This window comes from Salmo salar, chromosome 11, assembly GCF_965601325.2.
Source record: "Salmo salar chromosome 11, fSalSal1, whole genome shotgun sequence".
Classification (NCBI taxonomy): Eukaryota; Metazoa; Chordata; class Actinopteri; order Salmoniformes; family Salmonidae; genus Salmo; species Salmo salar.
In genome coordinates this window covers 115345058-115361448 of record NC_138301.1, presented here as the reverse complement: position 1 = coordinate 115361448, position 16391 = coordinate 115345058, and the positions used below count along the sequence as shown (strand labels likewise).

At 43.5% G+C, this 16391-nt stretch overlaps 2 protein-coding genes across 2 annotated transcripts; both read right to left on the bottom strand.

Annotated features, from left to right (window-relative positions):
- Nucleotides 1–1544: 1544 nt before the first annotated feature.
- LOC145858941 (olfactory receptor 8G17-like) lies at nucleotides 1545–10247 on the bottom strand. The gene is made up of 6 exons (XM_082957607.1): nucleotides 10063–10247; nucleotides 5853–5905; nucleotides 3995–4216; nucleotides 3691–3807; nucleotides 3368–3562; nucleotides 1545–1863 (listed from the first exon to the last, which is right to left on the bottom strand). The coding sequence occupies exons 1-6, from the start codon at nucleotides 10207–10209 to the stop codon at nucleotides 1602–1604; spliced, it is 996 nt and encodes a 331-aa protein (XP_082813733.1). The 5' UTR covers nucleotides 10210–10247; the 3' UTR covers nucleotides 1545–1601.
- A 4409-nt stretch (nucleotides 10248–14656) lies between these two features.
- On the bottom strand, nucleotides 14657–15619 carry LOC106563805 (olfactory receptor 10G7-like). The gene has a single exon (XM_014129666.3). It carries the CDS (start codon nucleotides 15617–15619, stop codon nucleotides 14657–14659), a length of 963 nt encoding a protein of 320 aa, XP_013985141.1.
- Nucleotides 15620–16391: the final 772 nt, after the last annotated feature.

Below are 16391 nucleotides of genomic sequence, written 5' to 3'. Positions count from 1 at the left end.
TAACAGCCATGATGGAGTTAGCCATGATCATCACAGCATAGGCCAGACACCAAAACACATGATTGTATTTGATGGAAACCGTTGATGTAGAAATATCACTGGTGTATTGAATGTAGCACTGTAAGAGATTCGGACTGACTGCTCGTAAGCCATGGTCCAGGAATCTAGGGGGGTCCGTGGGCATGCGCCCCTGGGTAGTTTTCTTTTGTAAAAGCAGCTGTTAATTGGTCATTGGAATCCTGGGAGGCTTAGGTCTATGACCAAGATGGAATTAAAATAAAATACAAATCTCAAGTCAGGTGTAATGAGGATGCTTTGAACATTGAATTAACCTGACTACTTGATTTGAAGTCCAAGATCATCGTCATATATCGCTTAATATAATCAGGTAAATGTTTTCACCTTCAAAATCTTAAGCTATCAAAAGGTATGTTTTTGCCATTTTATTTAACAAGGGCATATCCCCACATACCCCCTGAATTCAAGCCCTGGTTATAGGATGTCTATGGTGAAGTCACCATGCAGGGTTTTGCTGACATACAGGTAGCTTCTCTAGCCAACAGGCATGGACACTCACCTGGGCCAAACACTCACCTGGGTGTCAACAGGTCACACAGGTCAACCCTAATACTGTAAGAGATATTATAGTAGAATGTATCCCCCAAACAACTACCCTGGGCCTCTCATCTGAGCCTGGTTCCTCTCTAGGGTATTTTTCCTTCTAGGGTTTTTTCCTGCTAGGGTTTTTTTCCTGCTAGGGTGTTTTTCCTGAAGGGTGTTTTTCCTTCTAGGGTGTTTTTCCTTCTAGGGTGTTTTTCCTTCTAGGGTGTTTTTCCTTCTAGGGTGTTTTCCATCTAGGGGTGTTTATCCTTCATGGGTGTTTATCCTTCATGGGTGTTTATCCTTCTAGGTTGTTTTTCCTTCTAGGTTGTTTTTCCATCAAGGGGTGTTTATCCTTCTAGGGTGTTTCCTTCTAGGGTGTTTATCCTTCTAGGTTGTTTTTCCTTCTAGGGTGTTTTTCCTTCTAGGGTTTTTCTTCCTTCTAGTGTGTACGTTGTTTTTCCTTCTAGGTTGTTGAGTGTTTTTCCATCTAGGGTGTTTTTCCATCTAGGGTGTAGGGTGTTTATCCATTTAGTGTGTTTATCCATTTAGTGTGTTTTTCCTTCTAGGGTGGTTTTCCATCTAGGGTGTTTTTCCATCTAGGGTGTTTTTCCATATAGGGTGTTTTCCCATCTAGGGTGTTATTTCCTTCTAGGTTGATGGGTGTTTTTCCATCTAGGGTGTTTTACCTTCTAGGGTTTTTTCCTGGTTCTACTACTTCTACTTCTGCTTGCTAAGCACTTTGTGAAACTGAGATGTAGAAGGGACTTTATAAATAGATTTGATTTGTATTAGGGTTTTATCAAGCCTTTTTATTATGACATTTTCTGTATGGCTTTAAAGGCATATCGCCAACATAATATAAAGATTTAATTTAGAAGAAAAACTTAATTTTTCATTCAATTGAAACAACAATTATTCACTATGGCAGATACAGTATATCTTACACAGCATATCAGTCAAAAACAAGTCAAATAGAGATATAAATAAATAGTAACACTTCATGTTGATTGGTTCGACACCACAGCTCTCTGGGCTCCTCTTTTACTAAGCAGCTTCTTGGCCGATTCCTTAAACTCCTCTGTCTTCAGAACATATATGATGGGGTTGAGCATGGGCGGCAGCAGCGAGGTCAGAGAGAGGTTGATGATCCGGGCGTTGGTTGGTATGATTGAGTGAAGGAAGTATGTGAAATTAATAGGCAGGTAGAATATGGCTACGAGTATCAGGTGTGAGGTACACGTCTTCACGGCTCTGACTCTGAGAGAGGGAGAAAGAGACAGCGGGAGAGAGAGGGAAGGATAGAGAGATGGAGAGAAAGAAAGAGAGAGAGAGAGAGAATGACAGATGGAGAGAAAGAGAAGGAGGGAAATGGAGAGAGAGGGAGAGAGAGAAGGAGAGAAGTGTCAGTACAGTGAGTCATAATCTATCCAGTTCAATGACATTCTCAATATTTACCAGCCTTTATCACCATAACAAGTCCATCACTCTAACAACATACACTGTACAGTATATACAAAAGTATGTAGACACCCATTAAAATTAGTGGATTCGGCTATTTCAGCCTCACCCGTTGCTGACAGGTGTATAAAATCGAGCACACAGCCATGCAATCTCCATTTACATGCATTGGCAGCAGTAGAATGGCCTTACTGAGGAGATCAGTGACTTCCAATATAGTACTGCCATAGGATGCCACCTTTCCAACAAGTCAGTTCGTCACATTTCTGCCTTGCTTGAGCCACCCTGGTGAACTGTAAGTGCTGTTAATGTGAAGTGGAAACGTCTAGGAGCAACAACGACTCAGCCGCGAAGTGGTAGGCTACACAATGTCACAGAACAGAACCACCGAATGCTGAAGCGTGTTTCCCGTAAAAATTGTCTGTCCTCGGTTGTAACACTCGCTACATAGTTTCAAACTGCCTCTGGATGCAACGTCAGCACAAGAACTGTTCGTCAGGAGCTTCATGAAACGGATTTCAATGGCAGAGCATCCGCACACAAGCCGAAGATCACCATGCACAATGCCAAGTGTCAGCTAGAGTGGTGTAAAGCTCGCCGCCATTGGACTCTGGAACAGTGGAAACACATTCTCTGGAGTGATGAATCACGCTTCACCATCTGGCAGTCCGACGGATGAATCTGGGTTTGGCAGATGCCAGGAGTACGCTACCTGCCCCAATGCATAGTGCCAACTGTAAAGTGTGGTGTAGGAGGAATAATGGCCTGGAGCTGTTTTCATGGTTCGGGCAAGGCCCCCTTAGTTCCAGTGAAGGGAAATCTTAACGCTACAGCATACAATGACATCCTAATTGATACTGTGCTTCCAACTTTGTGATAACAGTTTGGGGAAGGCCCTTTTCTGTTTCAGCATGACAATGCACAGAGCACTGACCTCAAACCCATCAAACAACTTTGGGATGAAATGGAACACCGACTGCAAGCCGGGCCTAATCGCCCAACGTCAGTCCCCGACCTCACTAATGCTCTTGTGGCTGAATGGAAGCAAGTCCATGCAGCAATGTTCCAACATCTAGCGAAAAGCCTTCACATAAGAGTGTTATAGCAGCAACGGGGGGACCAACTCCATATTACTGCCCATTATTTTGGAATGAGATGCTTGACGAGCAGGTGTCCACATACTTTTGGTCATATAGTGTAGGTCTGAGGCAGCAGAACAAGAGCTATATATATTTATATTTATGAACAAAATAAATATTTATATCTGTCTAAATCTCTGACTCTGATCAGTATGACTTCTCAGCTTTCCTGGGGCAGTGTGATGGTGAACAGGGCGTGTGTGATACAGATGTATGATGATATGATGAAGACCATGGGGAAATAGAGCATTATACAGGGGTTGAGATAAGATATTACTATGTTAGGGACCACATCAGAACAGGGGGCCGCCAGACGGAACAGGGGACCGTGGTCACAGAAGTAGCTGTTGATCACCAGAGACCTACAAAACAAAACATCTTCATTGTCCATATGTTACAGTGATCGACTGCTAATTTATTTTTCCAGCACCCGGCCCGGGATTCAAACCGGTAACCTTTCAGCAACAGGTTCACCTCCTCAGCCACCTACCGACAGAAGGAGAGTCGGGTGATGAGGCACACAGCCAGCAACACCAGGAACACAGCAAACCCCCAGGCAGCACCCGTCAGCTGTAACATGGACCTGTGAGTCACCATCATATGGTACCTATATGGACAGTGGAAAGAAGCTGTTACAAGGATTTTAGATGCAGTGTATTCATATGTCAGGTTGAATTGTCAGTGAAAGCAGACAATTCAATTCAAAATACATTATTTATCCCACAAGGGGCAATTATGAAGGACTTTTGCATTGTATTTTATTGATTTATTTGATTTGATGTATTATGTCAAACCTGAGTGGGCAGCAGATGGCCACCAGTCTGTCGAAGGAGAGGATGGTGAGGTTGAAGGACTGTATGGTGAGGAAGAGGAAGATGAAGAAGAGGCTAGCGAGGCACTGGTTGTAGGAGATGAGCTGTCTGCTGAACAGGAACATATCCAGGACCTTGGGGACCAGGGCAGTGCTCCCACACACGTCTACGAAGGCCAGGTTGAACACAGCAATGCACTTGGGGCTGTAAGGTTAAGATTGTGACTTGATTATCTCCATGGGGAAATGTTTGTTTGTGCACTAGACACAGGACCTAGACAATTACAGAGAAAGTAAATATCATCAATCAGTAGACAAAAAGTGCAGATCCTCAATATCTGTCCACTGTCATCTGTAATGTGTAAGTTATCAACTATAGACCATCCCGCTGGACCTAATGGTGGTTTTCATTCAGAATCAACTATAGACCATCCAGCTGGACCTAATGGTGGTTTTCATTCAGAATCAACTATAGACCATCCAGCTGGACCTAATGGTGGTTTTCATTCAGAATCAACTATAGACCATCCAGCTGGACCTAATGGTGGTTTTCATTCAGAATCAACTATAGACCATCCAGCTGGACCTAATGGTGGTTTTCATTCAGAATCAACTATAGACCATCCAGCTGGACCTAATGGTGGTTTTCATTCAGAATCAACTATAGATCATCCCGCTGGACCTAATGGTGGTTTTCATTCAGAATCAACTATAGACCATCCAGCTGGACCTAATGGTGGTTTTCATTCAGAATCAACTATAGACCATCCAGCTGGACCTAATGGTGGTTTTCATTCAGAATCAACTATAGACCATCCAGCTGGACCTAATGGTGGTTTTCATTCAGAATCAACTATAGACCATCCAGCTGGACCTAATGGTGGTTTTCATTCAGAATCAACTATAGACCATCCAGCTGGACCTAATGGTGGTTTTCATTCAGAATCAACTATAGACCAGCCAGCTGGACCTAATGGTGGTTTTCATTCAGAATCAACTATAGACCAGCCAGCTGGACCTAATGGTGGTTTTCATTCAGAATCAACTATAGACCATCCAGCTGGACCTAATGGTGGTTTTCATTCAGAATCAACTATAGACCAGCCAGCTGGACCTAATGGTGGTTTTCATTAAGAATCAACTATAGACCATCCAGCTGGACCTAATGGTGGTTTTCATTCAGAATCAACTATAGACCATCCAGCTGGACCTAATGGTGGTTTTCATTCAGAATCAACTATAGACCATCCAGCTGGACCTAATGGTGGTTTTCATTCAGAATCAACTATAGACCATCCAGCTGGACCTAATGGTGGTTTTCATTCAGAATCAACTATAGACCATCCAGCTGGACCTAATGGTGGTTTTCATTCAGAATCAACTATAAACCATCCAGCTGGACCTAATGGTGGTTTTCATTCAGAATCAACTATAGACCATCCAGCTGGACCTAATGGTGGTTTTCATTCAGAATCAACTATAGACCAGCCAGCTGGACCTAATGGTGGTTTTCATTCAGAATCAACTATAGACCATCCAGCTGGACCTAATGGTGGTTTTCATTCAGAATCAACTATAGACCATCCAGCTGGACCTAATGGTAGTTTTCATTCAGAAGCCTTATTGAGAGGCAGGCCGGTAACCAGGAATACAGTTGAAATCCCGAGCTGATGGGGGGAATCTAAAAGGAGTGAACTAGCAGTCAGAGCCCCTGTGATGCTTCAGCTTGTGTTGTGTGTGTTGTGGTTCATCTGGTTGGGTTCTGGGACTGCAAAAATATAGTCCAATGAAGGTAGAATTATGCTGTATTATTACCACTGAGATAAAAGAGGACTGATTACCTGTGGAGACTGCTGTCCATGTAGATAACCATCATGACGAAGATGTTGCCCACCTAGACCCAATACACACACACACACACACACACACACACACACACACACACACACACACACACACACACACACACCACACACACACACACACAGGAGAAACCATGAATCAAAATGTAAATACAGGTAAATTCATTTTTCAATTTTCATTTTTCAACCTTTGAGTATATGTGGCACTATAGGTCCCCAGCTGTAATGATACTACACCATATCAGGTTTTCTTAAGTTCAAAAAGTATGCTTTCAATAGGAAAGTGAAACATTTAGTAAATCAAGTGGATCAAATCAAATCAAAGTTTATTTGTCACGTGCGCCGAATACAGCAGGTGTAGACCTAACAGTGAAACGCTTACTTACAGGCTCAACGAGCTGACCCTGGCCGTAGATAACAGCCTGGACCAGAGCTAGTTAGTAACAGACTGTAACAGAGCTAGTTTGTAACAGCATGGTCTCGAGCAAATGTGTAACAGCCTGGACCAGAGCTAGTTAGTAACAGCCTGGAACACAGCTAGTTTGTAACAGCATGGTCTCGAGCAAATGTGTAACAGCCTGGACCACAGCTAGTTAGTAACAGCCTGGACCACAGCTAGTTAGTAACAGCCTGGACCACAGCTAGTTAGTAATCGCCTGGACCACACCTAGTTTGTAACAGCCTGGACCAGAGCTAGCTTGTAACACCCTGGACCACAGCTAGTTTGTAACAGCATGGACCAGAGGTCGTTTGTAACAGCCTGGATCACAGCTAGTTAGTAACAGCATGGACCAGAGTTAGTTTGTAACAGTCTGGACCACAGCTAGTTTGTAACAGTCTGGACCACAGCTAGTTTGTAACAACCTGGATCACAGCTAGTTTGTAACAGTCTGGACCACAGCTAGTTTGTAACAACCTGGATCACAGCTAGTTTGTAACAGCCTGGATCACAGCTAGTTTGTAACAGTCTGGACCAGAGCTAGTTTGTAACAACCTGGATCAGCGCTAGTTTGTAACAGCCTGGATCACAGCTAGTTTGTAACAGCCTGGACCAGAGCTAGTTAGTAACAGCCTGGACTACAGCGAGTTTGTAACAGCCTGGACCAGAGCTAGTTAGTAACAGCCTGGACCACAGCTAGTTAGTAACAGCCTGGACCACAGCTAGTTAGTAACAGCCTGGACCACAGCTAGTTAGTAACAGCCTGGACCACAGCTAGTTAGTAACAGCCTGGACCAGAGCTAGTTAGTAACAGCCTGGACCACAGCTAGTTAGTAACAGCCTGGACCACAGCTAGTTAGTAACAGCCTGGATCACAGCTAGTTAGTAACAGCCTGGACCACAGCTAGTTTGTAACAGCCTGGACCAGAGCTAGTTCGTAACAGCCTGGATCACAGCTAGTTAGTAACAGCCTGGACCACAGCTAGTTAGTAACAGCCTGGACCACAGCTAGTTTGTAACAGCATGGACCAGAGTTAGTTTGTAACAGCCTGGACCACAGCTAGTTTGTAACAGCATGGACCAGAGCTAGTTAGTAACAGCCTGGACCACAGCTAGTTAGTAACAGCCTGGACCACAGCTAGTTAGTAACAGCCTGGACCACAGCTAGTTAGTAACAGCCTGGACCACAGCTAGTTTGTAACAGCATGGACCAGAGCTAGTTAGTAACAGCCTGGACCACAGCTAGTTTGTAAAAGTCTGGACCACAGCTAGTTTGTAACAACCTGGATCACAGCTAGTTTGTAACAGCCTGGATCACAGCTAGTTTGTAACAGCCTGGACCAGAGCTAGTTAGTAACAGCCTGGACTACAGCGAGTTTGTAACAGCCTGGACCAGAGCTAGTTAGTAACAGCCTGGACCACAGCTAGTTAGTAACAGCCTGGACCACAGCTAGTTAGTAACAGCCTGGACCACAGCTAGTTAGTAACAGCCTGGACCAGAGCTAGTTAGTAACAGCCTGGACCACAGCTAGTTAGTAACAGCCTGGACCACAGCTAGTTAGTAACAGCCTGGATCACAGCTAGTTTGTAACAGCATGGACCACAGCTAGTTAGTAACAGCCTGGACCACAGCTAGTTAGTAACAGCCTGGACCACAGCTAGTTTGTAACAGCATGGACCAGAGCTAGTTAGTAACAGCCTGGATCACAGCTAGTTAGTAACAGCCTGGACCACAGCTAGTTTGTAACAGCCTGGACTACAGCTAGTTAGTAACAGCCTGGACTACAGCGAGTTTGTAACAGCCTGGACCAGAGCTAGTTAGTAACAGCCTGGATCACAGCTAGTTAGTAACAGCCTGGACCACAGCTAGTTAGTAACAGCCTGGATCACAGCTAGTTTGTAACAGCATGGACCAGAGTTAGTTTGTAACAGCATGGACCAGAGTTAGTTTGTAACAGCGTAGACCAGAGTTAGTTAGTAACAGCATGGACCAGAGTTAGTTTGTAACAGCGTAGACCAGAGCTAGTTAGTAACTGCCTGGATCACAGCTAGTTTGTAACAGCCTGGACCAGAGCTAGTTAGTAACAGCCTGGATCACAGCTAGTTTGTAACAGCATGGACCACAGCTAGTTAGTAACAGCCTGGACCACAGCTAGTTAGTAACAGCCTGGACCACAGCTAGTTTGTAACAGCATGGACCAGAGCTAGTTAGTAACAGCCTGGACTACAGCGAGTTTGTAACAGCCTGGACCAGAGCTAGTTAGTAACAGCCTGGACCACAGCTAGTTAGTAACAGCCTGGACCACAGCTAGTTAGTAACAGCCTGGACCACAGCTAGTTAGTAACAGCCTGGACCACAGCTAGTTAGTAACAGCCTGGACCACAGCTAGTTAGTAACAGCCTGGACCACAGCTAGTTAGTAACAGCCTGGATCACAGCTAGTTAGTAACAGCCTGGACCACAGCTAGTTAGTAACAGCCTGGACCACAGCTAGTTAGTAACAGCCTGGACCACAGCTAGTTAGTAACAGCCTGGACCAGAGCTAGTTAGTAACAGCCTGGACCACAGCTAGTTAGTAACAGCCTGGACCACAGCTAGTTAGTAACAGCCTGGATCACAGCTAGTTAGTAACAGCCTGGACCACAGCTAGTTTGTAACAGCCTGGACCAGAGCTAGTTTGTAACAGCCTGGACCAGAGCTAGTTAGTAACAGCCTGGATCACAGCTAGTTTGTAACAGCATGGACCACAGCTAGTTAGTAACAGCCTGGACCACAGCTAGTTAGTAACAGCCTGGACCACAGCTAGTTTGTAACAGCATGGACCAGAGCTAGTTAGTAACAGCCTGGACTACAGCGAGTTTGTAACAGCCTGGACCAGAGCTAGTTAGTAACAGCCTGGACCACAGCTAGTTAGTAACAGCCTGGACCACAGCTAGTTAGTAACAGCCTGGACCACAGCTAGTTAGTAACAGCCTGGACCACAGCTAGTTAGTAACAGCCTGGACCACAGCTAGTTAGTAACAGCCTGGACCACAGCTAGTTAGTAACAGCCTGGATCACAGCTAGTTAGTAACAGCCTGGACCACAGCTAGTTAGTAACAGCCTGGACCACAGCTAGTTAGTAACAGCCTGGACCACAGCTAGTTAGTAACAGCCTGGACCAGAGCTAGTTAGTAACAGCCTGGACCACAGCTAGTTAGTAACAGCCTGGACCACAGCTAGTTAGTAACAGCCTGGATCACAGCTAGTTAGTAACAGCCTGGACCACAGCTAGTTTGTAACAGCCTGGACCAGAGCTAGTTTGTAACAGCCTGGACCAGAGCTAGTTAGTAACAGCCTGGATCACAGCTAGTTTGTAACAGCATGGACCACAGCTAGTTAGTAACAGCCTGGACCACAGCTAGTTTGTAACAGCCTGGACCACAGCTAGTTTGTAACAGCATGGACCAGAGCTAGTTAGTAACAGCCTGGATCACAGCTAGTTAGTAACAGCCTGGACCACAGCTAGTTTGTAACAGCCTGGACCACAGCTAGTTAGTAACAGCCTGGACTACAGCGAGTTTGTAACAGCCTGGACCAGAGCTAGTTAGTAACAGCCTGGATCACAGCTAGTTAGTAACAGCCTGGACCAGAGCTAGTTAGTAACAGCCTGGATCACAGCTAGTTTGTAACAGCATGGACCAGAGTTAGTTAGTAACAGCATGGACCAGAGTTAGTTTGTAACAGCGTAGACCAGAGCTATGGACTGACCAGAGAGATGATGTATACGAAGCAGAGGAAGACATAATAGTAGTCCATGTGGGGGATGTCGATGAAACCACTGATGAAGAAGTAAGGGGGTCGGATAAAGGTGTCAATGTTCCCTGTCTGGTTAGAGTCAGAGGTCAGGTAACTCATCCTGACTGGTGGTGTTATCAGTGATTCCTCCTGGCTCGAAATAATCTGTGGAAATATAAGATAAATACATCACTGTTTTTTAATTCACCTGTTGAGACATTGTAATGCGTGAAACATCATCAGTTCAAAGGTAAATATCCAAGTTCAATTGTCTATTTTTTTGGAATCATATTTTTTTTTTTTAAAGAAGAAGAATACAGTTCTTTTAACTGACAACAAAGAATAAAATACAATCCATTTTACTTTTACCTCGGATACAGCTAAACAATTCTAATGAATAATCCAAGGAATAGCACTGTAAAGCTGATATTGGTTTCACGTTCCCTCCATTAGAATAACACTTACCTGTTGAACCCACATACTGTATGGTCTAACATGGTACAACTACATACTGCAGAAACTAAGTCTTACCTGGTCTTACCACAGACTGGATCCAACTCTCTCTTCAGTAGTCTGGTGATGTGTGTTGGACTGAAGACCAATTTGTGGTGCTGGCTCTGAGTCCACCTCCACTGTTATACCTGCAGTCTCATGGTGAATCTGAAGTAGGGTGTCCCCTGTGGGCCACCGTACTTGTGTATGACATGCCTAGATTGAGTGAAGTAGACGTGTCAGAGATGAATACCCTTGCTGTTGTTGTTGTTGTATGGTTGTCATAGGACACATCTCAATGCCCTTCTGGAACTACCAACCACACAGGCTGAGAAGAGAGAGGAGGGAGGCGATAGAAAGAGGAGAAAGCAGAGAGGAAGGAGGAGAGAGAAAGAGGAGAAAGCAGAGAGAAAGAGAGGAGAAAGCAGAGAGGAAAATAGGAGAAAGCGGAGAGAAAGAAAGGAGAAAGGATAGAGAAAGATAGGAGAGAGGAAGAGAAGAGAGTTGACCATTCAGATCCCATCAGAGTTATATGTTTTATGTTTTGGTAATTGTAGTAATTTGAATAATTTAGCAGACACTCTCATCCAGTTGAGCTAATGAACTGATTTTATGACAGTGGTGTAAAGTACTTAACTTTAAGGTGCTCCCTAAGTCGTTTTTGAGGGTATTTGTACTTTACTTTACTATTTATATTTTTGACTACTTTTACTTTACTTCACTACATTCCAAACTTCTTCTGGATTGGTGGGTCCCCTGAGGGACGGTTGAGCTAACGTAGGCTAATGCGATTAGCATGAGTTTGTAAGTAACAACAATCTCCCAAGACATAGACATATCTGATATTGGCAGAAAACTTAAATTCTTGTTAACAGAGCTTGGATTTACTTCAATGTGCATTCACCCTATTGCTTCCACCTATCAAGTTGTTTCAGAGTGCCTAGTGAGGAGGGGTTAGGGATTCTTCTGGACAGGACCTAAATACACTGGCCTAATAACCACATGCCCTAGAGATATGTCTTATACGGACAGTGGTTAGAGCGATCATTGGTGATGGTGGCCTGGGTTTGCGACGCACTAGGGGAGTCACCCTACTGTCACATATGTTAAAAGGACCGGACCCTTTTTAAAAATTTTCGCCTAAAATGACATACCCCAATCTAACTACCTGTAGCTCAGGACCTGAAGCAAGGATATGCATATTCTTGATACCATTTGAAAGGAAAACAGTTGAAGTTTGTGGAAATGTGAAATTAATATAGGAGTATGTAACACATTAGATCTGGTAGAAAATAATACAAACTAAAAACATGCGTTTTCTATATTGTTTTTGATCCATCATCTTTGAAATGCAAGAGAAATACCATGAAGTCACAAAGGAGTTTAGGCACAATTTAGATTTTGGCCCCCAGATGGCAGCAGTTTGTGTGTGCAAAGTTTCAGACTGTAGAACCCAGTCCCTACATTTGAATATAAATGTATTAAACAAAACTATGCTACATTTTATCTCTGGGACACTCAGGAAGACAAATAAGAGCAATATTACAGAATGTAAGTACATTATTTATTTTCAGAGGTGACTGTATCAAACCAGTTGCCGTGATAAAGGTTTTTGTTGCTGTGCACTCTCTTCAAAGAATAGCATGGTATTTTTTGGCATTTTTTCACTGTAATAGCTACTGTAAATTGGACTGCGCAGATATATTAACACGAATTTATGCTTTATGCACATATCAGACATGTCTATGTACTGGAAAGTGGGCTGTTACAACATCATTCTAGTCACATTAGAGCACGTTAGCAACAACTGTCCTGGCATAGGGACACCAATCCCGTATAGGTTAACATTATAATATGGCAACAGTTACACCACACTTATCTGAGCTAATTAAAATTAGTTTCTCTTTTTACATTTGGGAACTTTACTGTCCTATATCAAACAACCAAGAGGTAGGCTCTCTCTCCCTCAGTTGTCTATGTACATCAACAACTAGCTAATGTTAGCCAGAGTGAGGTGAGCTCAATAGATAAACACTCTCAAACTTCTTCAGCTAGTTGGCTGTCAACATACCACTGATGAATGATAAACGATGGGGAGTAGTAGCCTGCTCACCCTCTGCAGCTTGCCTGCCAATGCATGCTTGTCCCAACCAACGTTTTGACAACTGAATGGGAACTTGCCTGCCTGCTCATTTGATCAATGCTAAATCCATTTGATTGACAACTAGAGATATGCTAACTGTTGATAACATAGCTAGCATAGCTAGTTAGCAAAGTGATTCACATTTCTTGCTAGTTAAATGAGAACAAACTCTTTGGTCCTGTTTGGCTCAGACATACATCCCAGGATGCATCCCAAATGGCACCCTATTCCCTACATAGTGCACTACTTTTGGGTCCTGGCCTAAAGTAGTGCACTATAAAGGGAATAGGGTGCCATTTAGGACAGAGACCCAGTCTCCTCTTGTCTTCCAGCCTCTCCACTGCATCCCCGTAGGCCTCAATAACCAGGTCCTAATTGAATGAATGCAACCATTCATTAATAATTGTAAATATGGCCGATGACGATGACACAATGGGAATTAACATGAACTACTATGCTGGTGGGGATTGTGACCTACCAAAGCTGTGTAGCATATTATAGCTATAATTTCCTTGATTTCATTATTATATCACTTTATTCAGAGGGACTGTGGATTCATTGATAAAGAGTCAGGTTACAATCAAGCTCCTTTCTGTAGATTAATCCTTCCCATCTAGAAAAGTAAAATGTATTCCGAGAGGGCTTCATCCTTGTCCAAATGTCATCCTCGTCCAATCTTCATCAGTGTTTGGACAATTGGGTGTTTGTTCAATTGGGTGTTTGTTGTGGTGTGTATCAGTGTAGTGGTGTTTATCGGTGTAGTGGTGTTTATCGGTGTAGTGGTGTTTATCGGTGTTGTGGTGTGTATTGGTGTTGTGTTGTCTATCGGGTGGTTGAGATGTGTATCGGTGTCGTGTTGTCTATCGGGTGGTTGTGGTGTGTATTGTTGTTATGGTGTTTATCGGTGTTGTGATGTGTATTGTTGTTGTGGTGTGTATCGGTGTTGTGATGTGTATTGGTGTTGTGTTGTTTATCGGTGTTATGGTGTGTATCGGTGTTGTGTTGTCTATCGGGTGGTTGTGGTGTGTATCGGTGTTGAGGTGTTTATCGGTGTTGTGGTGTGTATTGTTGTTGTGGTGTTTATCAGTGTTGTGATGTGTATTGTTGTTGTGGTGTGTATTGTTGTTGTGGTGTTTATCGGTGTTGTGATGTGTATTGTTGTTGTGGTGTGTATCGGTATCGTGGTGTGCATCAGGTGGTTGTATTTATACATAAAAAAATCTGACAGAAAAACAAATGTGTGTTTGATATTGGGTCCGGATTTTGCAGCTTAAGAGAAAGTCAACACTTTATCCCCCTCTGTTTATCACAATATATAGGGGTTATTGCCTAGTTAAATTAAGCGTTCTAAGGCACTGCATCTCAGTGCAAGAGGCGTCACTACAGTCCCTGGTTTGATTCCAGGCTGTATCACATCCGGACGTGATTGGAAGTCCCATAGGGCGGTGCACAATTGCCCCAGCGTTGTCTGGGTTTGTCCGTTGTAGGCCGTCACAGTAAATAAGAATTAGTTCTTAACTGACTTGCCTAGTTAAATAAATGTATATATAGTGGTTATATAATCATATCTAGTTTATTTGTCATTTGCAAAGGACACATGTTGTGTACACCGCACAAATAAAATCTAACATGCAGGTATAACTCTCAACATTGCAACAACAATAATAACCCTTTAGATACAGTAGATACAGGACAATATACAGGTGTAGTAATGTAAAGTGCTAACTGAAGAAGCCGGAACTATTTAAACCTTGGACTGTGGTTATTCAACAGAAATCCAGTCTGATCTTGCTTGTAGACAACGCAACTCTTAAAGGCAAAGTAAACTCTGCTGATGTGAGTTGAATTGGAAATTATCTTTAAAATCTTTAAACACACATTAGTGCAGTTTCTGATTGAATCCAAGTCACAAAAATGATACTTTTCACTACCTCATTTCATCACTGCAGTTCTTTTTCTAGACAGTATCTGAACCAATCTCTTCCTAATCTCCTTGGTCTTCAGACAGTAGACTACTGGGTTGATCAGAGAAGGTAACAGCGTGGCTATAATCAGTAAAGCATTACGCTCTGTCAGATTCAGCCTCAGCCCTATCCTCGTCAACAACACAGAGACTAACTTGGGAGCGAAGTAACAGGACACCACAATGATGTGACAAATACAGGTATTAAACACCTGCACTCTGCTCTCGTTGTTAGGCAGTCTCAGTACTGTGTAGATCAGATTCACGTATGACAGCAGAATGAATATGAACTGTGCACCAATCAACCACAGACCCAGGATGGTGGGAAGCATCCAATAGGGTTCAGGATTGACACAGGCGGCTCTGACCATAGCAGGATAGTCACAGAACACATATCTAATGATGGGCTGGCAGTATGGAAGGCTGTCTGCCTGAGCTGTTAATACCCCCATGACCCCTAACCCTATCAGCCAGGTAGCTGTGATCAACAGGAAGAGCAGTGGGTTAGTCAGGATGCTGTGGTACCTAAGAGGGGTGCTGATAGCGATGGTTCGGTCCAAAGCCATCAGGGACAGGGCCAGACACTCTTCGATGTCACCCAGGTGGTAGATGTACATGCGTGATATGCAGGAGTAGTAGGAGATGGTTTTGACCTCGGCCAGCAGGACAGAGATCATGGTGGGGCTGGTGCTGGTGGTGAACATGATGTCCACCATGGCCAGGTTACAGATGAGGAGGTACATGGGCGTGTGCAGCCGTCTGTCCGTCACAATGATGCAGATGTTGGTGCCGCTTCCCAGAAGCACAAGGAAATAGGTGATGAAGATGAGGAAGCCCAGGAGCTTCTGGTGAGAGAGGTGGTCGAAGCCTGTGATGGTAAACTCCTCCACATTCTTCCCCGTGAAATTCACTAGAAGTTCACTAAAAGACATCTTCAAGCATCGACCCTTATGAGTTATTAAAACTAAATCGCTATATTCCTATAGCTTCAAATCCAAATTAGTTCATTTGAAAACAGTACAACAGTACAAAAATCCAAATGTATTTGATTCTTCAAACGAAGCAGTCTCCACAATGCAAACCATCCATAACTTGTTAAATTGTGGACCCAACCCAAGCCCTGAGGTAGAGTTTGATGGAGCAGTTTTTAAAGAGGCCCAATCCACCCAGGGAGTGGCAAAAAACACATGGAGGACACAGGGGAGAGGGACCCAAAGTCATTATGCTTTGGAAAGCTTTCAAAGTTTTCTAATGAAGTAAACATGACACTACGCAAAGGTTTAAACATACAGATATACTGTGCCTTGCAAAAGTATTCACCCCCTTGGCATTTTTCCTATTTTGTTACATTACAAACTGTAATTTAAATGGATTTTACTTTGGATATCATGTAATGTACATACACATAATAGTCCAAATTGGTGAAGTGAAATTAAAAAAAAGAATGTTTAAAAAACAAAATTTAACGGAAAAGTGGTTTCTGCATATGTAATCACTCCCTTTGCTATGAAGCCCCAACCAATTACCTTCAGAAGTCACATAACTAGTTAAAGTCCACCTGTGTGCAATTTAAGTGTCACATGATCTGTCACATGATCTCAGTATATATACACCTGTTCTGAAAGGCCCCAGAGTCTGCAACACCACTGAGCAAGGGGCACCACCAAGCAAGCGGCACCATGAAGACCAAGGAGCTCTCCAAAC

Excerpts from the sequence above, each read along its gene's own strand:
- LOC145858941 (XM_082957607.1), bottom strand. The coding sequence starts at position 10,209 with ATGAGTTACCTGACCTCTGACTCTAACCAGACAGGGAACATTGACACC. Across the intron at positions 5,906-10,062 it reads TCGTATACATCATCTCTCTG|GTGGGCAACATCTTCGTCAT; the intron begins GTCAGTCCATAG and ends TATTGGGTCTAG. Across the intron at positions 3,563-3,690 it reads ACCCGACTCTCCTTCTGTCG|GTCTCTGGTGATCAACAGCT; the intron begins GTAGGTGGCTGA and ends TTTGTTTTGTAG.
- LOC106563805 (XM_014129666.3), bottom strand. The coding sequence starts at position 15,619 with ATGTCTTTTAGTGAACTTCTAGTGAATTTCACGGGGAAGAATGTGGAG.